Source organism: Triplophysa rosa, linkage group LG25, assembly GCF_024868665.1.
Source record: "Triplophysa rosa linkage group LG25, Trosa_1v2, whole genome shotgun sequence".
NCBI lineage: Eukaryota > Metazoa > Chordata > Actinopteri > Cypriniformes > Nemacheilidae > Triplophysa > Triplophysa rosa.
This window is the reverse complement of record NC_079914.1, coordinates 12,015,949-12,034,946: the sequence shown is the minus strand read 5'-3', so window position 1 is coordinate 12,034,946 and position 18,998 is coordinate 12,015,949. Positions and strand designations below refer to the sequence as shown.

At 36.9% G+C, this 18,998-nt stretch overlaps 1 protein-coding gene and 1 long non-coding RNA gene across 2 annotated transcripts; both read left to right on the top strand.

Moving 5' to 3' along the window:
• Positions 1-299: 299 nt before the first annotated feature.
• Positions 300-18,839, top strand: LOC130549177 (uncharacterized). Its single transcript, XR_008962146.1, has 3 exons — positions 300-456; positions 10,883-11,014; positions 18,316-18,839. It is a non-coding gene; the product is annotated as an uncharacterized LOC130549177 (long non-coding RNA).
• arl4ca (ADP-ribosylation factor-like 4Ca) lies at positions 7,674-9,748 on the top strand. Its single transcript, XM_057326378.1, has one exon. It carries the CDS (start codon positions 8,193-8,195, stop codon positions 8,769-8,771), a length of 579 nt encoding a protein of 192 aa, XP_057182361.1. The 5' UTR covers positions 7,674-8,192; the 3' UTR covers positions 8,772-9,748.
• Positions 18,840-18,998: the final 159 nt, after the last annotated feature.

Sequence of the window (18,998 nt, the reverse complement as noted above, 5' to 3'; positions counted from 1 at the left end):
ATATTCTCTTTTTGAACTATAGACCACTTCGGAAAACATAAAAGCGCTGATCCAGCGATGGTCCAGAAGAACTTTCTGTTCAGTGTTTTTAACAAGGCACAAATGTTCAAACAAAATACAACAAGCAGAACATTTATAACTGAATCAAAATGTTTAAAGAATATCTTTAAGAATTCATTATATGTGTAAGATTTCAACAAAATAAAATAAAAAATGATAAACACTTTCAGTGATGTGTCGTCGCCATGACAACCTTGCCACACATACACACGCCTGCCACTTGTCAGCAGTGTGTGAGGAATAAGGTTTCCTTTTGCCAAGTAGAGGACAAAGACACACACAACCTAAAGGAAAGGCACTGTGGTAGAGAGGGCCGAATTTGAATTTCCATTCTCAGAATCGAATACCCGACATCCTGCGAGTCATCACCCGGCTGTCTCAGGACGACTATAAAGCGTGAGTAAACATCCTAGCTTAGTATCCCAACCTGCATTAAAGCGCCATAAATGCCCCCCTGAGAAACTTCTAATGCGAGCTGCATGTCTTTATATTCACGCTTTATATTCACATTGCTGTTGCTGAGTTTTGAGGCTTGGGTAAGGGGGGAATACGGAAGATGAATAAGGTGTGAAGCAATGGGAAGTTAAAATGAAGAAGAGTCAGTGTCGCTTGGCTTGCCCTCGCGGTTCAAACAAAGCGAATAATTAACATCATTCTATCCTGTGGAGTGCTGAGGATGGATAAGAGTCGGGAGAATAAATCAATATCTCTCTCTCTCTCTCTCTGTGTGTGTGTGTGGTGGAGTCTAGACTCAGCAGAAGGTTTAATGCTACATAAAGCAGCATCAAATGGCATTTGCAATTCAAATTCTGTGATTTTGTATATTTTCAAGTATGTTTTTTTTACAAATGTTGTGGGAAAAATTGTGATGAGGCTCCTGATTTTGTTCATCGGGATCCGAGTGGATTCTTATTTAAACTTATGAAAACATATGGTATCGCCATCTTTTTTTGGAAAGGTACCTTCCATGCTTGCCCTGCTGAAAAAATTATAGAACTGTGACCAAAACAAAATTTAAAAATGTAATGGATTTAATGGCTATAATGGGAATGGTACTGGTTTTAATAGAATCTATAATGGTGTCTGGTATCCCTGATGAAAAAAGTTATAATGGTTTTAAAGGAATTGATGTTGGTTTTAATGGGAACTGTAATGGTTCTACTGGTATGTGATTTATTCTTTTGGTGGGATGTTAAATCCTACTGGAATAATGTCCAAAGCACACGACAAAAAGGAATTTTGTAATTTTATGCTGTATGTGTTATTGTAATAGTATTTTGACGTGTTCCATGGTAATATTTTGCCTTTTTATTTTATCGTAGTAAAGCTGTGGTTTGGAGATTCTTTACTTCAACTCTCATGTTCATTTTCTACGTCTGTGGCCTTGGTTATATCTAAAAATAGATTTCCTTTCAGAGATGGACAGTTAAATTAAAATGTATATATTTTTTTCCTAGAAAAATGTCCACTGAATGAATCATGCACAATAAAGGACATAGAATGCCATTTTAAGTGTTGAAGGTTAAATTTTTCATTTTCTAGTTCTTGTCGTTAAACTTAAAGGGATCGTTCACCCAAAAATGAAAATTCTGTCATCATTTACTCACCCTTATGTAATTTCATATCTGTATAAATGACTTTGTTCTGATGAACACAGAGAAAGATATTTGTAAGAATGTTTGTCATTTTCAGTTCCGGGACATCATTGACTACCATAGTAGGAAGAATTAAATGGTAGTCAAAGGTGCCCGAGAACTCTTTGTTTTCCTAAATTCTTCAAAATATCTCATTAAGTGTTCAACAGAATACAGTATTTTGTTTCCCACTCTGGTAGTGGATGATGTCCCAGAACTGAAAATTGCTCACATTCTTCCAAATATCTTTCTCTGTGTTCATGTATACAGGTTTGAAACAACCTGAGGGTGAGTAAATGGTTACAGAATTTTCATTTTTGGATGAACTGTCCCTTTAAGGCCTCTAGAATTCAGTCAACAGTTTTGACCTTCTTTTCAATCACATTCACGTTTTATTTGAATATAACTCAACACATCCCTTCTCGCTTTTGCGTTCCTTTCATATCAGAAGCCTGTCCTCCTCATCTGCGACAGAAAAACAACAGCGGCTCATTTCCAATTTCACGAGGTGTCCGGGTCGTGCCGGCCGCGCTGGCCTGACGGAGCTCATTTCCATAATTAAAACGCATGCGGACGCTTCCAGACAATGGTATGAAAAGAAATGCACCTGGAAACAACGGCATTCCAACCGTGGGAGAAAAACATTTGCCGTCTGTGAACAGAAAGAGAGACTCTTCTCAAGCCATGTTATGTAAAAGATGCTTTTGAGCTTAAAAAAGCGATCAGGAAGAGTTGCAAAAGACATAATCAAACTATTCTCTCTACTCTTTCAAACATTTTGTGTATCGCTGAGCTGTAAAATTGCTGTTTCTGTGATATTTCATTTGTGCTTAATTCAAGAAATGCACTGCAAGGTTGGGTCACAGGGCGGGTGGACCAGCATTGCTTTCAATTCCCTGGATTTATGCCTGATATAAATGAGCTCTCTTGTGTCTGCAGTTTGTCACCGGAACAACCCACTTACAGATGAGTTGATTAAATATGTATTTCACGTGGGGGACGAGGGCTATGTGACATGCCTTGATTTGTCACCAGTGCTGGTAGATGTGATGTGGAGTGTCTGTCCTTCAGCAATTGTCATTTTTTACATTTGGCTTCACACCAGAGGATTGTTGAAAAGAATGTTTAATTATAAAACTAATTGACAATTTTCTTACATGCACTTCAAAATTAGGTCATGTTAAAGTACCTATATCTATAGACCACTCTGCAAGCACTTCCGGTTTCAGTTTTTATTGATTGATTATCAGTATCCTATTTTTATCTTACATACATAATTATTTAAATCTTAAAGATATTTGTTTAACATTTTATATCGGTTATAAATGTTTTGTTGGTTGTATTTCGTCCAAACGTTTGTTTAGTGTTGAAGAAGTGAATCAGGAAGTTTTTCTGAACCAGCGTTGTTTACGTCATCCGAAGAGGTATCTTTTGGCTCAACGTTGCTAGATGATTCTGATTAAATGGTACTGAATGTGCCAGAAAACTGAAGATTTCTATTATTTTTTTCTACTTTGATTTCATTGGTTCAAACATTTTACTGGTAAACATTCAAGAGATCATATCACACGGTGAAGGCTGTGATCACCGATTACCTTATTTTCAAATGAGTTGTAAAATGTAATGTATTTATTAGGGCTGTCAATCGATTAATCGCGATTAATCACATCCAGAATAAAAGTTTGTTTTATACAAAATGTCTGTCTGCTGTGCATATAAATTTTGTCTTTATAAATGCATACACATACATGTATGTTTATATTTAAGAAATTAATAAACATTTACATAGAATTTTAATTACTGGTAACCTGTAAATAAATCCATATAATATTTCATAAATATATACAATATGTGTGCATGTGTATGTTTTTAAATTTAATATGCATAGTACACAGGCATATGTGAACACAAACTTTTTTTCTGGATGCGATTAATCGTTTGACAGCCCTAGTTTTTATATTATATAATAAAAACAATTATTATTTTAATTGTTATTATATAATGTAACATAATATTTATGAATTATACTATGTAATAATTATCTAATATTTTTTAGCGTTTTGCAAGACTTTTAATCCGAAGTTGAAGCGTTGTTCTCTGTCTTTCTCTTTATGTGTTCACAGGTTTAACCTGTCCAGAACCATTGAGAGAGAGAGAGAGTTGCGTCAACTCCGTTGACTCCAATGGCACAGTTTTTCACAGCAATGGCGGTTCATGGAGGCTCTCAATAGTTCCCGGAAGTTACTAATAACGTATGGCGCTGCAGCAAAACGTGACAAACTTTGAACTCATTTAAAGTCATTTAATGATTAAAACTATGAAAAAAATAAAGCATTTAAAGAGAAAACATAACTTCCTGGAACTTTCTGAAGGCTCCATGAATCGGAAATTTTTAATTTCCGGTGTCGCGACTCTCTCTCTCAACGGATCTGAACCTGTCAACCTGTATTTTGTGATTCAAGTCCTGTTTCCCTCCTGTTCAAAAAATGGCAGGTTTGTTAACCTACATGTTTCCTGTCATCTCCTTCCAGCTTCAACGGTTTTTTGCTGTTCTATTACAATTTGGCATCAGCAATTACAATGTTAGTTAAACCAAACTCTTGTTCACTCTCAGATTAGAGACGGGTGCCAAGACACGCAACAAATTAATTATCAAGTTAATTAAGAAGCGGGGAAATTAGCCAAGATGAGTCATAATGCATCAGGCTTTTATTATATTTCATTATGAAATGTTCTAAATGCTAACAATCACAATATGCAATATAGTTTTGGCTTTGACCGGTCACCAGATGTCAGGAACTACATCTTATTCAAAAAATTGCATTAAATAGTTTATTGTTAATAAGAGTTCATATCTTAAGAGTTTCACATACCGGGCCTTATTTTGGATATAGTCCCGTATAAAAAGGATGGAGGTTCCTAACAACACATTGACAATGTAACAATGCCCATTGCTATTATTGATTAAATATACTTCTGTCTTCGGTCACGTACCAAACACCTTTCTGAGTTACTTTATGTCGAAAACAAATGAGATTCCGTCTGTGGGATATTAGGATTCAGTGCAGTGAGGGGAATCCGGCGTCTCTGGTGTGCTCTGTTGTGAAAAACATGAGTTTACTGCTTGGTCGAGCTTTCCGAATAACAGGTGGAGTGCGACGCACCTGACTGAGTGCCGAAAGAGACCTGAAGAGTGATGGAAAGGATGAAGGAGAGAGAGGAAGGCCCTGGAGACCTAATGGAGTCGAATACATTCTCATCATGTTTAAGGCTCAGATGAAACTTTTTCAGATTAATCACCCGGATCTGATGTCTGAACACCGATTGTCTCGTGGTTGATCTGACAACACCATCACTTACACAGCGAACGAGTCTCGCAGGAGCAGAAACCAATTAGCGACGTGTCCCATTCAACCCTGTTGCTCGGATACGCATCCACTCTGAATTTTAATGCGACCCCCTTCGTCTACCTGTTCCTCACGCAACAGCCCTTACGGATGAAACGGGAGATATTGCGACAGCGAATTCTTACGTCAGACGACATAAGAGGCTTTTTGACGGTTTAAGAGAGCATGTCAGGAAATATGTTTTAGAGAAGTCTGGAATTGATAAGTCTGATGTTTTAAAGGCCTCAAACAATCCCAGAAGAGGTCCTGGTCTCCATACTGAAGTTAGCTGAACCCTGAGGATTATGTCCCCTAGGTGTCTCCAAACCTCTTAAATATTCACAGCTTGATGCGTTTTAAGATTAAGAATCCTTTGTTGTCGCGATTATGCAACAGTGCTTTATTATTGGGAAAGAATGCATGGATTTGAGTTGCCAAAGCGTGTGTGTGTGTGATGTTTGTCCTCCAGGTCTCTCTCCCCGCTGTTGGCTGTCGGAGCAGCTGTCTAAGTGGACAGCAAGGGCTAAAGAGTGTCAACCCTGTTTGTGCTGATTTATAAAAAGGTGTAACATGAGGCACTTAAGGTCCCCATGTCCTCTGTACTTCCTGTATTACCTCACTTCCTGTCTGACCGCTTCTGTACAAAACGGATAATAAATACTTCTTAATAGTGCATATTATTCATCAACTGTTGTGAGTATTTTTATCGCAATGCATTCTGGGATTGCTTCTGTTAAGGATTACAATTTGCCTAGCAGATGGTGCTTTGGAAGGTAGCATACTTTATAGAACGACCTCACATCCTTTGAAATGTCACGGTATAGTCATTTAAAGTTAAGAAGTAGAGCTGTTACGGAAAAAGATATTTATTGCGGCTCCTGTTGTGGTCATGTAATCTTTTGTTCGGTCTATTTGAATGTCTTTGAGTCTTTGATCTGGATTGAATTGTTTGACCACAATAAACCATTTAATCTCCTTCGATTTACTCTTTCCAAAACCTTTTCCTTCCTGTTGGAATTCTGTCAGAATGGCAGGAACTATAAATCCATGCTTCCTTTCGGTATCAACATCCTTGAACGCATACACACAGCTTCTCTTCATACAGAAGTGAGGAAGCCTAGTCTTTGTATATAAATAGACACATTAGAAATGATATTTTAGGGATGGCGTAACGTTAATATTGTATTCTTGTCTCATACTTCCTTTAAAACATACTTGTGATAAGCGGTTGTCATTTCTTTAGATGTGCAATGTAATTCATTTTATTTATTTGAAACACCACCTGCCTTTACTAACAGGGTTAACCCTCAACGGGGGGAGTTTCTGTTTTAACTTTCCCAATCCTGACATCTGTTGGCAGAAAATTGACATTACGCCTGCTGCAGCGAGTAAGACTCCTTCCCTATTAATCCACCACTAAAGATAGTTTTCAAAAATAGTGCTATTAAAATTGTTTTATAGGTATGTGTATTATAAAAAATGTATTATTAATATGTGACCCTGCTTGTGAAACCCCGATTAAGGAAGGCCTAATGTTTTGTGATTGTGATCATACAGACAGTCAGACAGAAAAAAACCTATATACTGATAGACTTTTGGATAGACAGACTTTTACAAATATGTTTATCCTAGTGTGCTAATAGTTGCTTATATTGTATTATATTGTAATTAGTATACTACATTAGTATAGTATATCTGGACAGAAAATTATTTTGGCTGACCTATAGTTGAACTCAACTGTTTTCTACTTAAAATTACCCTACATATTGCAAAGAACATTCTGTAAAGATATATCAAATGTCGAAATCATAGCTAAATTAATGAATGAAATCAAACATTGAGGCTTGTTTTCTCATAAATGACTATGAGACTTGATGCGGGTGGGTCAAAAATGTGTATTTTTAAAATGCCTTTATTTATTAATGTGGGACGTTTATCAGACGTTTTTGGAGATTAATGTTTGTAACATATTTTTGCTGTTTTATTAAATGACAATATTGTAAACTTTTGTTAGCGACTGCAATGGCAATTTTACAATTGTTCTTATAGCATTTTTTTCTGCTGCTGTTCACTTAGTGAACACTAGATGTCAGCAGACTCACGAAGCTGAAACATCCCCACACGCAGTCAATCGGATTTATTGATTATCGTTTCAAATACGACCTGTTCAAAATGTCGTGGCTTTTAAACGTTACTTGTATTACTTAGACATTACCTATATAATATAATATAATATAATAAAACAATAAATGATGGTGTATATATAGTATTTCTGTGTATAGTTTACTTGGCAGTCCAAAATGCGCGAGTTAACATACTGGCGAAAAAGTCCCGTACGTTTATTTGCAGACGTTTGTCTTTCAAATGCTTACATAGCCTAAACATGAATTTAAATGAATATATTAAATTGCATTAGTATAATAAAAGTGTTGACGATTAGCCTAGTGTTATTATAATGAGGTTATTCAAATTCGCGTAAAACCCCGTCATGGCATAACGTAAATAAACGCCAAATCCCTTTTTGGGTCTGCGTCTTGCAAATCGTGTTGTGCAAAATCGTGTTGTGACTTTCTGAACCGGTGTGGGTGGAGTTCACGCGGATTTGTATTCCTCATGCACACGCACGCGCTCCACCAGCACCAGCGGCAGAGCTTCAATGCGCTGCTGTTCTGACGCGGCGCGAGGAAACCTCCACCTGGTACCAGCGTCCGCTTGTTTTCATCACCGAGGGCACCTCAGACCCTCCGACTCGGATTTACGCGCATCTCATCTTCTGATTCGTGGATGCATCTGACAGATTTGATCAGGAGGTCTGCGGCACGTCTCATCCCGGGAACACGCGGAAAACCCAACGCCCTTCTCAACCCGACCATGCGTACCTGTCTCGGTTTAACGTGCGATGGAGGATGCTTCGATGCGTTTGCGTGTTGACTGAAGATATGCAAATGACACGTTAAGGTGTCGCATGTTTCATGGATCGTTTCATGGAATCGTAACCTGGTCTTATTTCTCAAAGTCATCTCACGCCTAAAAACCGAATTTACATCCCAAAACACTCAAATGCTTTGAGATGCTTTTTCATAGACGAGACTGCTGAGTGATTTATTGTAAGATGGGGAACAGCTTCTCCAACATTGCCGCATTCCAGTCCTTGCACATAGTCATGCTCGGTTTGGATTCAGCCGGCAAAACCACCGTGCTGTACCGGTTAAAGTTCAACGAATTCGTCAACACCGTTCCCACCATCGGCTTCAACACCGAGAAGATCAAGCTCAGCAACGGGACGGCCAAAGGAATCAGCTGTCATTTCTGGGACGTTGGAGGTCAGGAGAAGTTGAGACCCTTGTGGAAATCCTACAGCCGGTGCACGGATGGCATCATTTACGTGGTGGACTCTGTGGATGTGGACAGGCTGGAGGAAGCCAAGACTGAACTTCATAAGGTGACGAAATTCGCAGAGAACCAAGGAACGCCTCTGCTGGTGATCGCCAACAAGCAGGACCTTCCCAAATCCCTAACGGTCAACGAGATCGAGAAGCATCTGGCTCTTCATGAACTGAGCCCGTCCACCACGTATCACGTCCAGCCGGCTTGTGCCATCATTGGAGAGGGTCTGAATGAGGGCATGGACAAACTGTACGAGATGATCGTGAAAAGACGGAAATCTCTGAAACAGAAGAAGAAACGATAGATGTTCGGTAGATTTCAGTGTTGCCAGGAAAGATACGCGGGTGTTGCCTTGGTGTGCAAGATTTGGGTGAAACTTTATGATAACTTCCATTAGTCACGTAGATTATGTTCATAACAAACGTTATGTATTACATAACAGTTTTTTCATTTTTATTTGTATAAAAATGTTATTAATAGGCTTTCATGAATATTTACGTTTCAATGATTAGTTACTATTGAGATTTCTTTAAGGGAGCCATTTGATTGGCCCAAAACTTTTTTTTTAATGTTGTAATTCCGTTTGATGCCACTAGTGGCGCTGCAGTTACACACTTCACTTTAATCCATTTACGGCGTATTAGTGCAAGTTATTATAAAGTGTTACCCAATACTAAAAAATGTAATTGAAGTGCTAAATAATATTCTTATGTTATGAACCAAAAGAAAAAACAAAATGCATAGAGAAATTAAAATAGCGCTAGTTAAAAATGTTAAAGGCATCGAAATAAAATATCAAATGGGCCGGACCCATTGCTGCTTGATATTAACATTAATATTGCTTTGGATTTAACTGCTAGCCTGTGATATTTGAAGAGACCCTATACGAAGAATAGTTTTGTTAAGAAATCGTTCCTTTTAAAAGTACCGAATGGTGACGATTACGCACTCATGCACCTGTACGTGGTTTTGACCGATGTTTGTTTTTGGTTGTGCTTGTTTTTGTTCTTTCTGAAAACATAACAGAGCATCGAACCATGCGGTTCCTGCTCCACCAGAGCGGAGTCTGCATTATTTTTCTGTTTGTTTCTTTTTCTTCCTGTCTTTCTTTTAAAAAGTTGGTTGAATTGGCTGACGCGGGCCTTGAACGTGAACGGATGCGTTTTGTTTTGCTGAAATGCTAGGTTGTGTATTATGAAACCATGTAGTGAAATGAAGACTGTTTATGCACATGATGCCAAAAATATTCAAAATAAATGATACTGGAATATAATCCCATTATATTTGCATACAATTTTATGAATCATATATGTAACTTTTTTTCTGTTTGTCCAACAGACCTTGGCAGACCTTTAAAATACCAGTTTAATCATTCGCACACTAGGTTTAACTTAACAGTTGTTTACTTCATAAAATTGCTCTAAATAGTGCGTTTTCCCTTGATACTTTATTCCACTTTATTACAAGCAATGACCTTGTTTGCTGTAATTAAAGTCGCGATATGACAGTCATCACCCATAATTCCCCAGGCTGTCAGATCTACATGATTTTACTCGGTGCCTAACCACACAAATCCCTTTGATTTAGCTCCAGGCTGGCCGGGTTCCACACGTGCCTGCTTTTGGCATGGCACGCTCCCGGGACCGGGATAATGACCTTTTAGCGCTCAGCGAGATTGGAAAGGGATATTAATAGGAGAACTCGCCCATTGTGTAATTAGAAAAGCCACAGCGGGCCCGAGAAATGGTTCTGATGGGTGTGACTGTAGCCTAGAGACCCGATATGTAACACATGCCGTCATGTGTACACACTCAGATGACAACAACTGGTGTGTGATTTGAAAATGTGTGCTTTTATTTTTAGAAAAATACTTTTGAAAGAAAATGTATGTACAGTTTTGCATTGTTAACGCTGTCTTTGAATGGCCGTAATCTTTCGTTGTTATTTTTATGAAAAAGTAAGTGCTTTCAAGCATTTTTTAACAAAACTGTTGTCCGTCAGATCAAAGTCAGTGTGGCAATTACTTCCAGGCCTCAGTAGTATGCATTTTGTAATCATATGTCAAGAAAAGCATAAAACAGGAAATGACATCACACATATTGGACCCTTACAGACCCTCATGATGACTTTTTAAAAACATCAGATAATTCTACATGGCAAAGTTGAATTAGGGTGTTTTTTTAAGTTGTATAAATGAACACAAAAATACATTTCTAAGGATTTGCCAGATTTTAAAATAGACTTTTATTTGTTTGAGCTGAAAATACATAGCACTCTCTTTCTCTCTTTCTGTCTATTTATGTATTGATTCCTCTTATAGCACACTAAGTATATGCCGTAATTGAATTACCCATCATCCCACTCAACCCTTCTATATGAAATCAATATCTCACAATCTGCTGTGGTTCTCAGCAGGCCTCGGGACAAGAGACGGCTTCTGAATAATACAGGAACCCACAGCGGAAAGATGAAACGCATAATTCATCTCAACATCCTCTATTCTTAAACCCCGCGGGACGGATACCACAGCTTTTTTTGGACCAGCAGGTAATGGGGTTCTATAAATAAACTTTAATAATTAATGTGCCGCCCATTGGAAATTCTACAAATGGGCCGTTGGTGCTCGCGCGTGTTAAAGCTTGTCACTTACAAAAAGCTCGTGTGTGGTGTTTATATGTCTATATACTGTACATGTGGCACACTGGTGCTGATCTCAGGTCAGTTAACGGACTTGTTGAGCTGAAGGTAATCAGATTGACTGACTCAGATCGGATGTGTTTCAATGTGTGTTTTAGATGTACAGCACAGTCCTGTTTTTCTATTATTTTGTTATGAAGGCACAGTCTGGTTATTTATGGAAAGGCAGTTGTGTTATCGCAGTTCTCAGTCTGATTTAAAAGTACCAAATATTCATTAAAGACTTGTTACTAGCAACTACAAGAGAAATACTAAAGTAAACAATGACAGGCGTTTGAAATATTTGTATAGTTTGTTTACATATTCAAAACATTGGCTGCCAGAGTTCTCACCAAAATTGCATACTTACTGCTAACAATAAATAAATAATAAAAAAGGTATGAATAATCATTAAAAATAAATAATAATAAAACGATTCAATAAATAATTCATAATAAAAATTATAAACAGATTAAATAAACAAATAAATCAATAAAAATGGATTTGTCATGTAAATGCATAAATTCCTGTCTACATGTTTGTGTTATTTATTAGATTTCTTGTTTTGGGGGCAAACATTTATGTATCCTATGAAAAATGTATGGGTTTAGTATATTAACGATCTTTCAAATGGGAATAAAATTTTTTTTTGCAATTTTTTAAGTATATTATCAGACTACAAAGAAATCATGAAAAACAAATAATAATAACATTATTAAATAAATAAATAATAATAAAAAATCACAATTATAAACCGATTCAATAAATAAATAAATAAAATGGACTTGTGTAAATTCTTGTTCACGTTTATTCGATTTTTTACCTTTATATGGCAAACATTTCCTAAGAATCCTATGAAAAATGTATGGTTATTACAGCTACTATTAAATATTTTTTTTAATGGAATTATAATTAATTTCTTGCTAATACAAGTATATGATCAGACCCACTGACATAAGAGAAAAGCACTGAAAGCAGAAGGGATCGTTTTTTGCTTTCAATGTTATTGTTACATGCTTAAGCACATTATAAACATGTTGTATAATCACTGCCATTGTTTAGACAAAAGATTTATTACCATTTAAACTCTCAAAATGCAAACAAGTCTTCGGATACTCCCCCTATATTCAAAGTTTGGTTTTGGTGCCTGTATAATAACTTGTTTGGTGTCTGCAATCGTGTACCTACATGTAAATTGTATGTTATTATACTCATAATTTACATTTGTAGACAGTGCTGTTTACAATTCCCAATATTCCCTGTTGTGTCTAAGAGTAGAAGTAACACATAAGCATTTTTTTGATAAAGGAGTACAGTAGCATCTACAGTATGTAGGTCACGTCGGAGGTTTCGTCTTCTAAACCTCTTTCCGTGTACGACTCCATGCTGGTTTTCCGGGAAGAGGATCCACGAGGCTTTCAAAACACACCTGGAGAAGTGTTTTTAATGTCATTAAAATATTCAGGAAGTTTGTCCGCTGCATTATCCTCGACCATTCTCTGTACCTGTCGTTACTCGCCTTCCCGTGTAAAGCCTTTATTTTTCTCTTTCTTCCTCCTCCTCACGTTGTGCTCGAACAGGCATCTTCCACTTCAGCAGAAATGTATCCGTGTCCTACTTTTTCACCCGCCACCCCCTCTTCTCTTGTTTCTCTACGTTCATCCGAAGCATCCTTTTCTTTCTGCGCCACTTTGCTGACGTGTTTATGCGTATTGTTGAGAAGCGATTAACGTTATCAAGCCCCTCTCCTCTGTTCATCATCATCCGTGTGGGTGTTTCTGCATTCAGGCCATTGAATCACAGTCTGGATTAAGTCTTTGGTAACGTGTGTTATATGCTAACATCGGTGCAGTTGGGAGGAAATATAATGGTGCTTTAATGTTTTGTTGTTTGTGTGGAGCTGCTTGGAGATATGTTGATCTGGGGTGTTTTGTTTATGGCGCGCTGTGCTGCGCCTCGGGCTGTCGAGCTGAATAAGTCAAATCAAAGGGCTTTGATTGGCACGGGGGTCATGTGACACTTGCTGCTGTCTGACTGTTGCTATTGATGCGCCAATGTCAGAAGTTTCCCTTTTATAGTGTAGACAGACATTCATACAGACAGTCAGACAGATAAATACCTATATACTGATAGACTTTTGGATAGACAGACTTTTACAAATATGTTTATCCTAGTGTGCTAATAGTTGCTTATATTTTAAGCTAAAAACAAGGAAGTACATTTTCAGTTTTATGTAGACTGGAAATATACTTAAAATTAGTATACTACATTAGTATAAACAAATTATTTTGGCTGACCTATAGTTGAACTCAACTAGTGTAGTATTCTAAGTATGCTTAGCTTGTAGTTTTGTTTACTCTTTTGATTGAGTGGCGTAAATACTTTGAATTTTTTACCACCGAAATTGTAGTTAACATAGAATACTTCAAAGTTTACTTTTATAAGTGTTGCAAGTGTTGACATTGTGTACTATACCTACAGTTTACGTTTATTTCTAGTTTAGTTGCAGTACAAATGAAACATTTATTTGTAAACTAGTTGTGTATTTAGTTCACTATTTTTACAGTTACTTAAGTGTACTTTTATGAACTAAAAGGGGGGGGGGGCAATTTAGTATTATTTAAATAGTACATTTACAAGTATACAACTTGTACACTAGTTACAAGTATACTTGTGATTTTGTAGGGGAACCGACAGACGGACAGACATGTTAAATAGATTTTAATATGCGTAACAAGCTTCGTATACTCAGTTTACTACTGTTAAAGTATTAAAGTATACTTGACAGTGTGCATTTATAAACTAAAATGGGGCCAGTTTAGTTGCAGGTATTATTTAAATAGTACATTTACAAGTATACTAGTACACATTAGTATACTTAAACCTTACATATACTTAAAATATACCTGAAGTATACTTTATGAAATGAACTTAAAGCATACTTGGAAGGTCACAGAGAGATTTTAAATAGATTTTAAAATGCGTAATAAAATAGTTGCATACAACTACTGAGTGTTACACTTAAATTATACTTAAAAACTGTACTTTTATTAACTTAAAAGGGGGCCAGTTTAGTTGCAGGTATTATTTGAATAGTACATTTACAAGTATACAACTAGTACACTGATATTAGTATACTTACAGCTCACGTTTACTTCAAATATATATTAGAAGTTTAAATACGTATACTTTGTAAAATGAGCTTAAAGTATACTTGTTTTTATAAGGGCACAGACCGAAAAATTTTAATATATTTTAATATACATAATAAACATAGTTGCATACTGCGTTTTCTACTGTTACACTTAAGGTTTACTTAAAATTATGCTTTTATAAACTATAAGGGGGGCGTTTTAGTTACAAATGTAAATAGTGTTTAAGTGATATTAGCATACACCTGAATTATACATAAAAATATACTTTAAATTTTAAAAAAGTGACTTGTAATGTGTTTCTTTTTTTGTAAGTGATAGACAGAAATACATTTTAGAAAGGTTTTAAACGAATTAATTTAATAGAAAGTATGTTCATCTTAAGAAGATTTTGACTCTTTAGAGATTTAACACTAAGGTTTGACAGGTGACACCCACCATCAGCGACACCCGACAGACCCCTGTGCTGCAGGAGGCGCAGGGATTAACCACCAGTTTTCAGCTGTTCGCCAAACATCTTAAATCCTAACAGAAGTGCAAAGACTGAAATCAAATCCTTAAGGATTCTTTGCGTGATTATTACACAGAGCAGTCGTTCACATACGACTAATAAAAATAAGACCTTGTGTTGTTGTTAGTGAGGAGGTGCTGGTTTTACAGGCCCTCAGTCAGAGAGACTATTGCGACAGACGTAGTTGTTAAACTAAGAGCTCTTTGTTATAACAATCTTGTGACGGTGCAGATCAATGGCGTCCTGCAAGGTCCCTCACGGTTTGTTCACCACAGCACTGTGCGAAAGAATGTGTGAAATATGTGGACGAGACATGTCAGCGTTATCTTAGTAAATGCTAACCATTGTAGACTGTGACACTTGGCAGGCTGAGAAGGTTACGCTTAACAAACATTTCACCAGGGTAACAGCTTTTTTGTAGAAACAATACAAACACCTTCATGTTTGATTGAGGGTTGTATTTTTGTCTTATTCAAGAGTGTTCAATGAATGTCTTTGGGGAAGACGGTTCAGTCTCTTTGTGAAGGGACGGTCTGCATCACGTCTGTGTCGTATGACCTTGGTATTGGACGCTACATTTCACACTTTAACTAAATGTGCCCTGAGAGGTCAGAGGTCAAATTGTCTTAGGCGCTGGAGAGGTGAAGTGTCCCACAAACATTATGTACATCCTCCTCTTCTTCGTGCCGTGTTTAATGTTTTTGTTGTTGTTGTTGAGAAAGGAGCAAAGCCATAATTTGAACTCCATTATTTTTTGCCCTTTATGTTGTTTTTAATCTCATATGCTGTTATATTTACCACAGAACACGCAGAAAACAAAAGAGGCTTTTTTCATTTTTGGGTGTACCGTTTCTTTAAATAATGCATGCCGCTATTCTATCACATTTCTCAAACAAAACATTTATTTCACACTACTCGTGACCACGCGAGAGACGTTTAGTCATTTGTGATCCGAAATATCCCTCTTGTCTCTTTTTACGGCTCCTTTGCGCTTGTCAAAGCGTGTTCATACAGACCTGAGAGTTCACAGATGGGTTAATCCCTGTTTTCCAGGTGTGAGCGTATCCACATTTTCCTCTTGTTTTTCTGCAGAAACAGGTTTCATATGTGTCAGCGAGGCTCGTCTGAACGCCACAGCTTTCCGCTGTATATCATTAGCACTTTCATTAGGAGAGCAAATTAATCGTTCGCTGTCCTGCTGTGATGCGGGAGATGCCGTACTACCAGATTTATGACGGTAAAAATAACATGCCAAGAAACCATTAACCATCCGACGCACGCTACAGGACTACTAGGCTATTTTTATACTTTTGGATTTTGCATTTTTTCTTCCGTAGGCCACTTAAGATTTCTTGCACCAAAATTGTAACTGCTTGACACTTTTTTACAGCCTCTCTCACATGATGCACTTTTATTGCATGTTTTAGGGTAAGTTGCACAGCAACGATGAAAATGTTTGCTGCCTCCGGTTTTAAGAACAATCATATAAGCTTTGCAAATTTTTAAAGGGGATGTCTAATGCTGTTTCATGCATTCTGACTTGTTTGCACAGTTAAAGTGTTGGATTCGCATGCTAAACATGGTCAAAGTTTCAAAAAACGAGTTGGGCGTTTGACAGAGTTGCGCCAAATTTAGTGAATCAAAAGTTACACAGGGATAACGCGATGATGTATTGTGTGCTCCTGATTTCTTAGCTCTGCCCTCGGCACGCCTCCAGGAGATCAACTGTTTTCGGAAAGAAGTGGTACAAGTGTATCAATCTTTTTTTAAATCTGATAAAACCAAAAACTCTTCAAATATAGAAAGGATGCAATACTACTCTATAGATACTTAAGATTAGCACGAGACTGGCACGATGTGTTTTTTTACGTTACTTTAACTTATTTTGATAAGTAACATCAACTTTAACTTATTTCAACTTCATCAACTACATCAAGTTACATCAACATCAAAATACTAAGTTTTAAATGACTTGTAAAGCCAATTTAATAAAAGCAGCAAAAAAACAATGTTGTCAAAACATTCACACGAATTTGTAAAAATGCCAAATAATGCTGGTTTATACATTCCTGGCCAGTTGGTGATGTCACTTTGTAAAGAAACGCATGATACGCATGAGGTCATTGGTTTTACCAATTCACGTTTAAAAAAAAGTTGCACTTCAAAACACTTTTTAAAGTTTGTGTCCCCAAAATAAAAAAGCCTTCTTAATAAACAGCTAAACGTATAACGTTTGTTTTACTTAGTTAAAACTGTGTCATTTAAATGGTTTTTGTGTCACTGTGACTTTAAGAATTTCATATGTAAATTAAAAATACGACTTATTTAAAAACAGCAAAGACATCCTTGCATCCGTCTTGACGTGTAATTTATAATAACATATGCTCTCTCCAATACATCATTAAACCCGAAACATGGCATAACATCAAACAATCTGCGAACAGAAGTAACCCGTGTCTCCATTTGTTGTCGCATGTTTTCCATTTAACGCTCAAGGTCCCTTTGAGCGTCTTTAATGGTGAAATCCAGGATGCTTATGGAAACGTGAAGCTGTTGTTTCTCATGTGGCTTTGGTTCTGCTGGTTGCAGTGAAGAAGTGCCTGGACCCATATGGTGACCATTCAGAGATTACACTAATGCGCATGCACTTATTTCAAAGCACATGCAATAAATACACACATTGAGGTACATGTACGCCATAAGCATGCGTGTAGGCACAGTAACATGGGTTCAATGAGTTTGAAATGATGACGTGAACCAGGTCGTTTCTTTTTTTGTGCTTCCTGTCAAACAAATATCACGGCTCCTGCCAGGTGCTAAGTCAATATTAGCCTGTTGACTGACTCCAGGCTTCCCAGAAGCCATGAATCAAAGCTCTTTGCTTGAAGAAACAGATTTTTAGCTGTAGCGTCAAACCCTTTATGATGGGTATACATTTGATATACAGTATACAGTGAATTGAGTTGAATTGAAACTTCATGGCTATAAAGTTCGGATTGAAGAGGCTGTCTGACCAAAATGTAAACTTGATGATATTTTGGCGAGCTAACTATAAACAATATCTTTATCTTTAAAGGTCCAATGTGTATTTTGTTTTGGAGGATCTATTGGCAGAAATGCAATATAATAAACATACTAATGTCTTCAGAGGTGTATAAAGACCTTACATAATGAAGCGCTATGTTTTTATTACCTTAGAATGAGCTATTTCTATCTACATACACCTACAGTATCCCTAAATGGACAAACTGTAAAGACGTTTCGTAAAGACGTTATCTCCTTCGTCAAAGAAACGAAACGCGACGACATCTTTGTCCTGTGTCAGCCACCGTAGTGCTGAACGAGAGGGGGAGGGGTTGAGTGAGCCTTTGGTTGCAATTCGCAACCTCACCAATAGATGCCGCTAAATTTCATACACTGGACCTTTAAACAGTTACATAAATGTATTTATTTTATTTGATAAATCCTTGCCCAGAATTAAAAAAACACTGTTTCCTTTCTTTTGGCAGGTGACAGATAACGCCGTATCTCCCATCATGACAAATCACACCCAACAGAATCAAGCGACGGATCACGGTGCTTAGATGTGTCAATTACCACGTTTATTTTCTTGTTAATCTGTCTCATTTTCTAGCTATCGCTCTCTTTCCATCCTTGTCTATTATTTCTGATGTGAGTCAAACAGCCAATGACAGGGAGTCGGAGGGTATTCACATGCTGATGCTGAGAGAAACGTTACCTGAAATGAACTCTGGATAAATGCGAGTCACGCTGGCAAGAAACAAGACTTGACAAAAGTGCTTGAGACAGACACACACTCTGAAAACCATTAGCGGTTTCACTCGGTATACTTTAAATATAGCTACGTGTAGTGTAAATCTATCCATAAAGAAGAGAAGTCTCTTTAAAATCTTTATTCTTAGATAACAATGTGATTAAATGGATACTTTATTGTTTATTTTCCCATGAAAACTGACCTCAGTCACCTTTTTTTAAAGTTAGAGATTTCACGATTCAACAAATGTCTTAACAGATTCTATACCCAGACCAAATCTGAGCTATGCTCTCCATGTCAATTTTATTGCTTTTAAATTTGTTGTTTTCTTTTTTTTTAGGAAATTTAAGAGAAGCATCTGAGATAAAGCAGATTCTTCAATAAAACATTATAGAGAACTTCATTACAACTTATGTT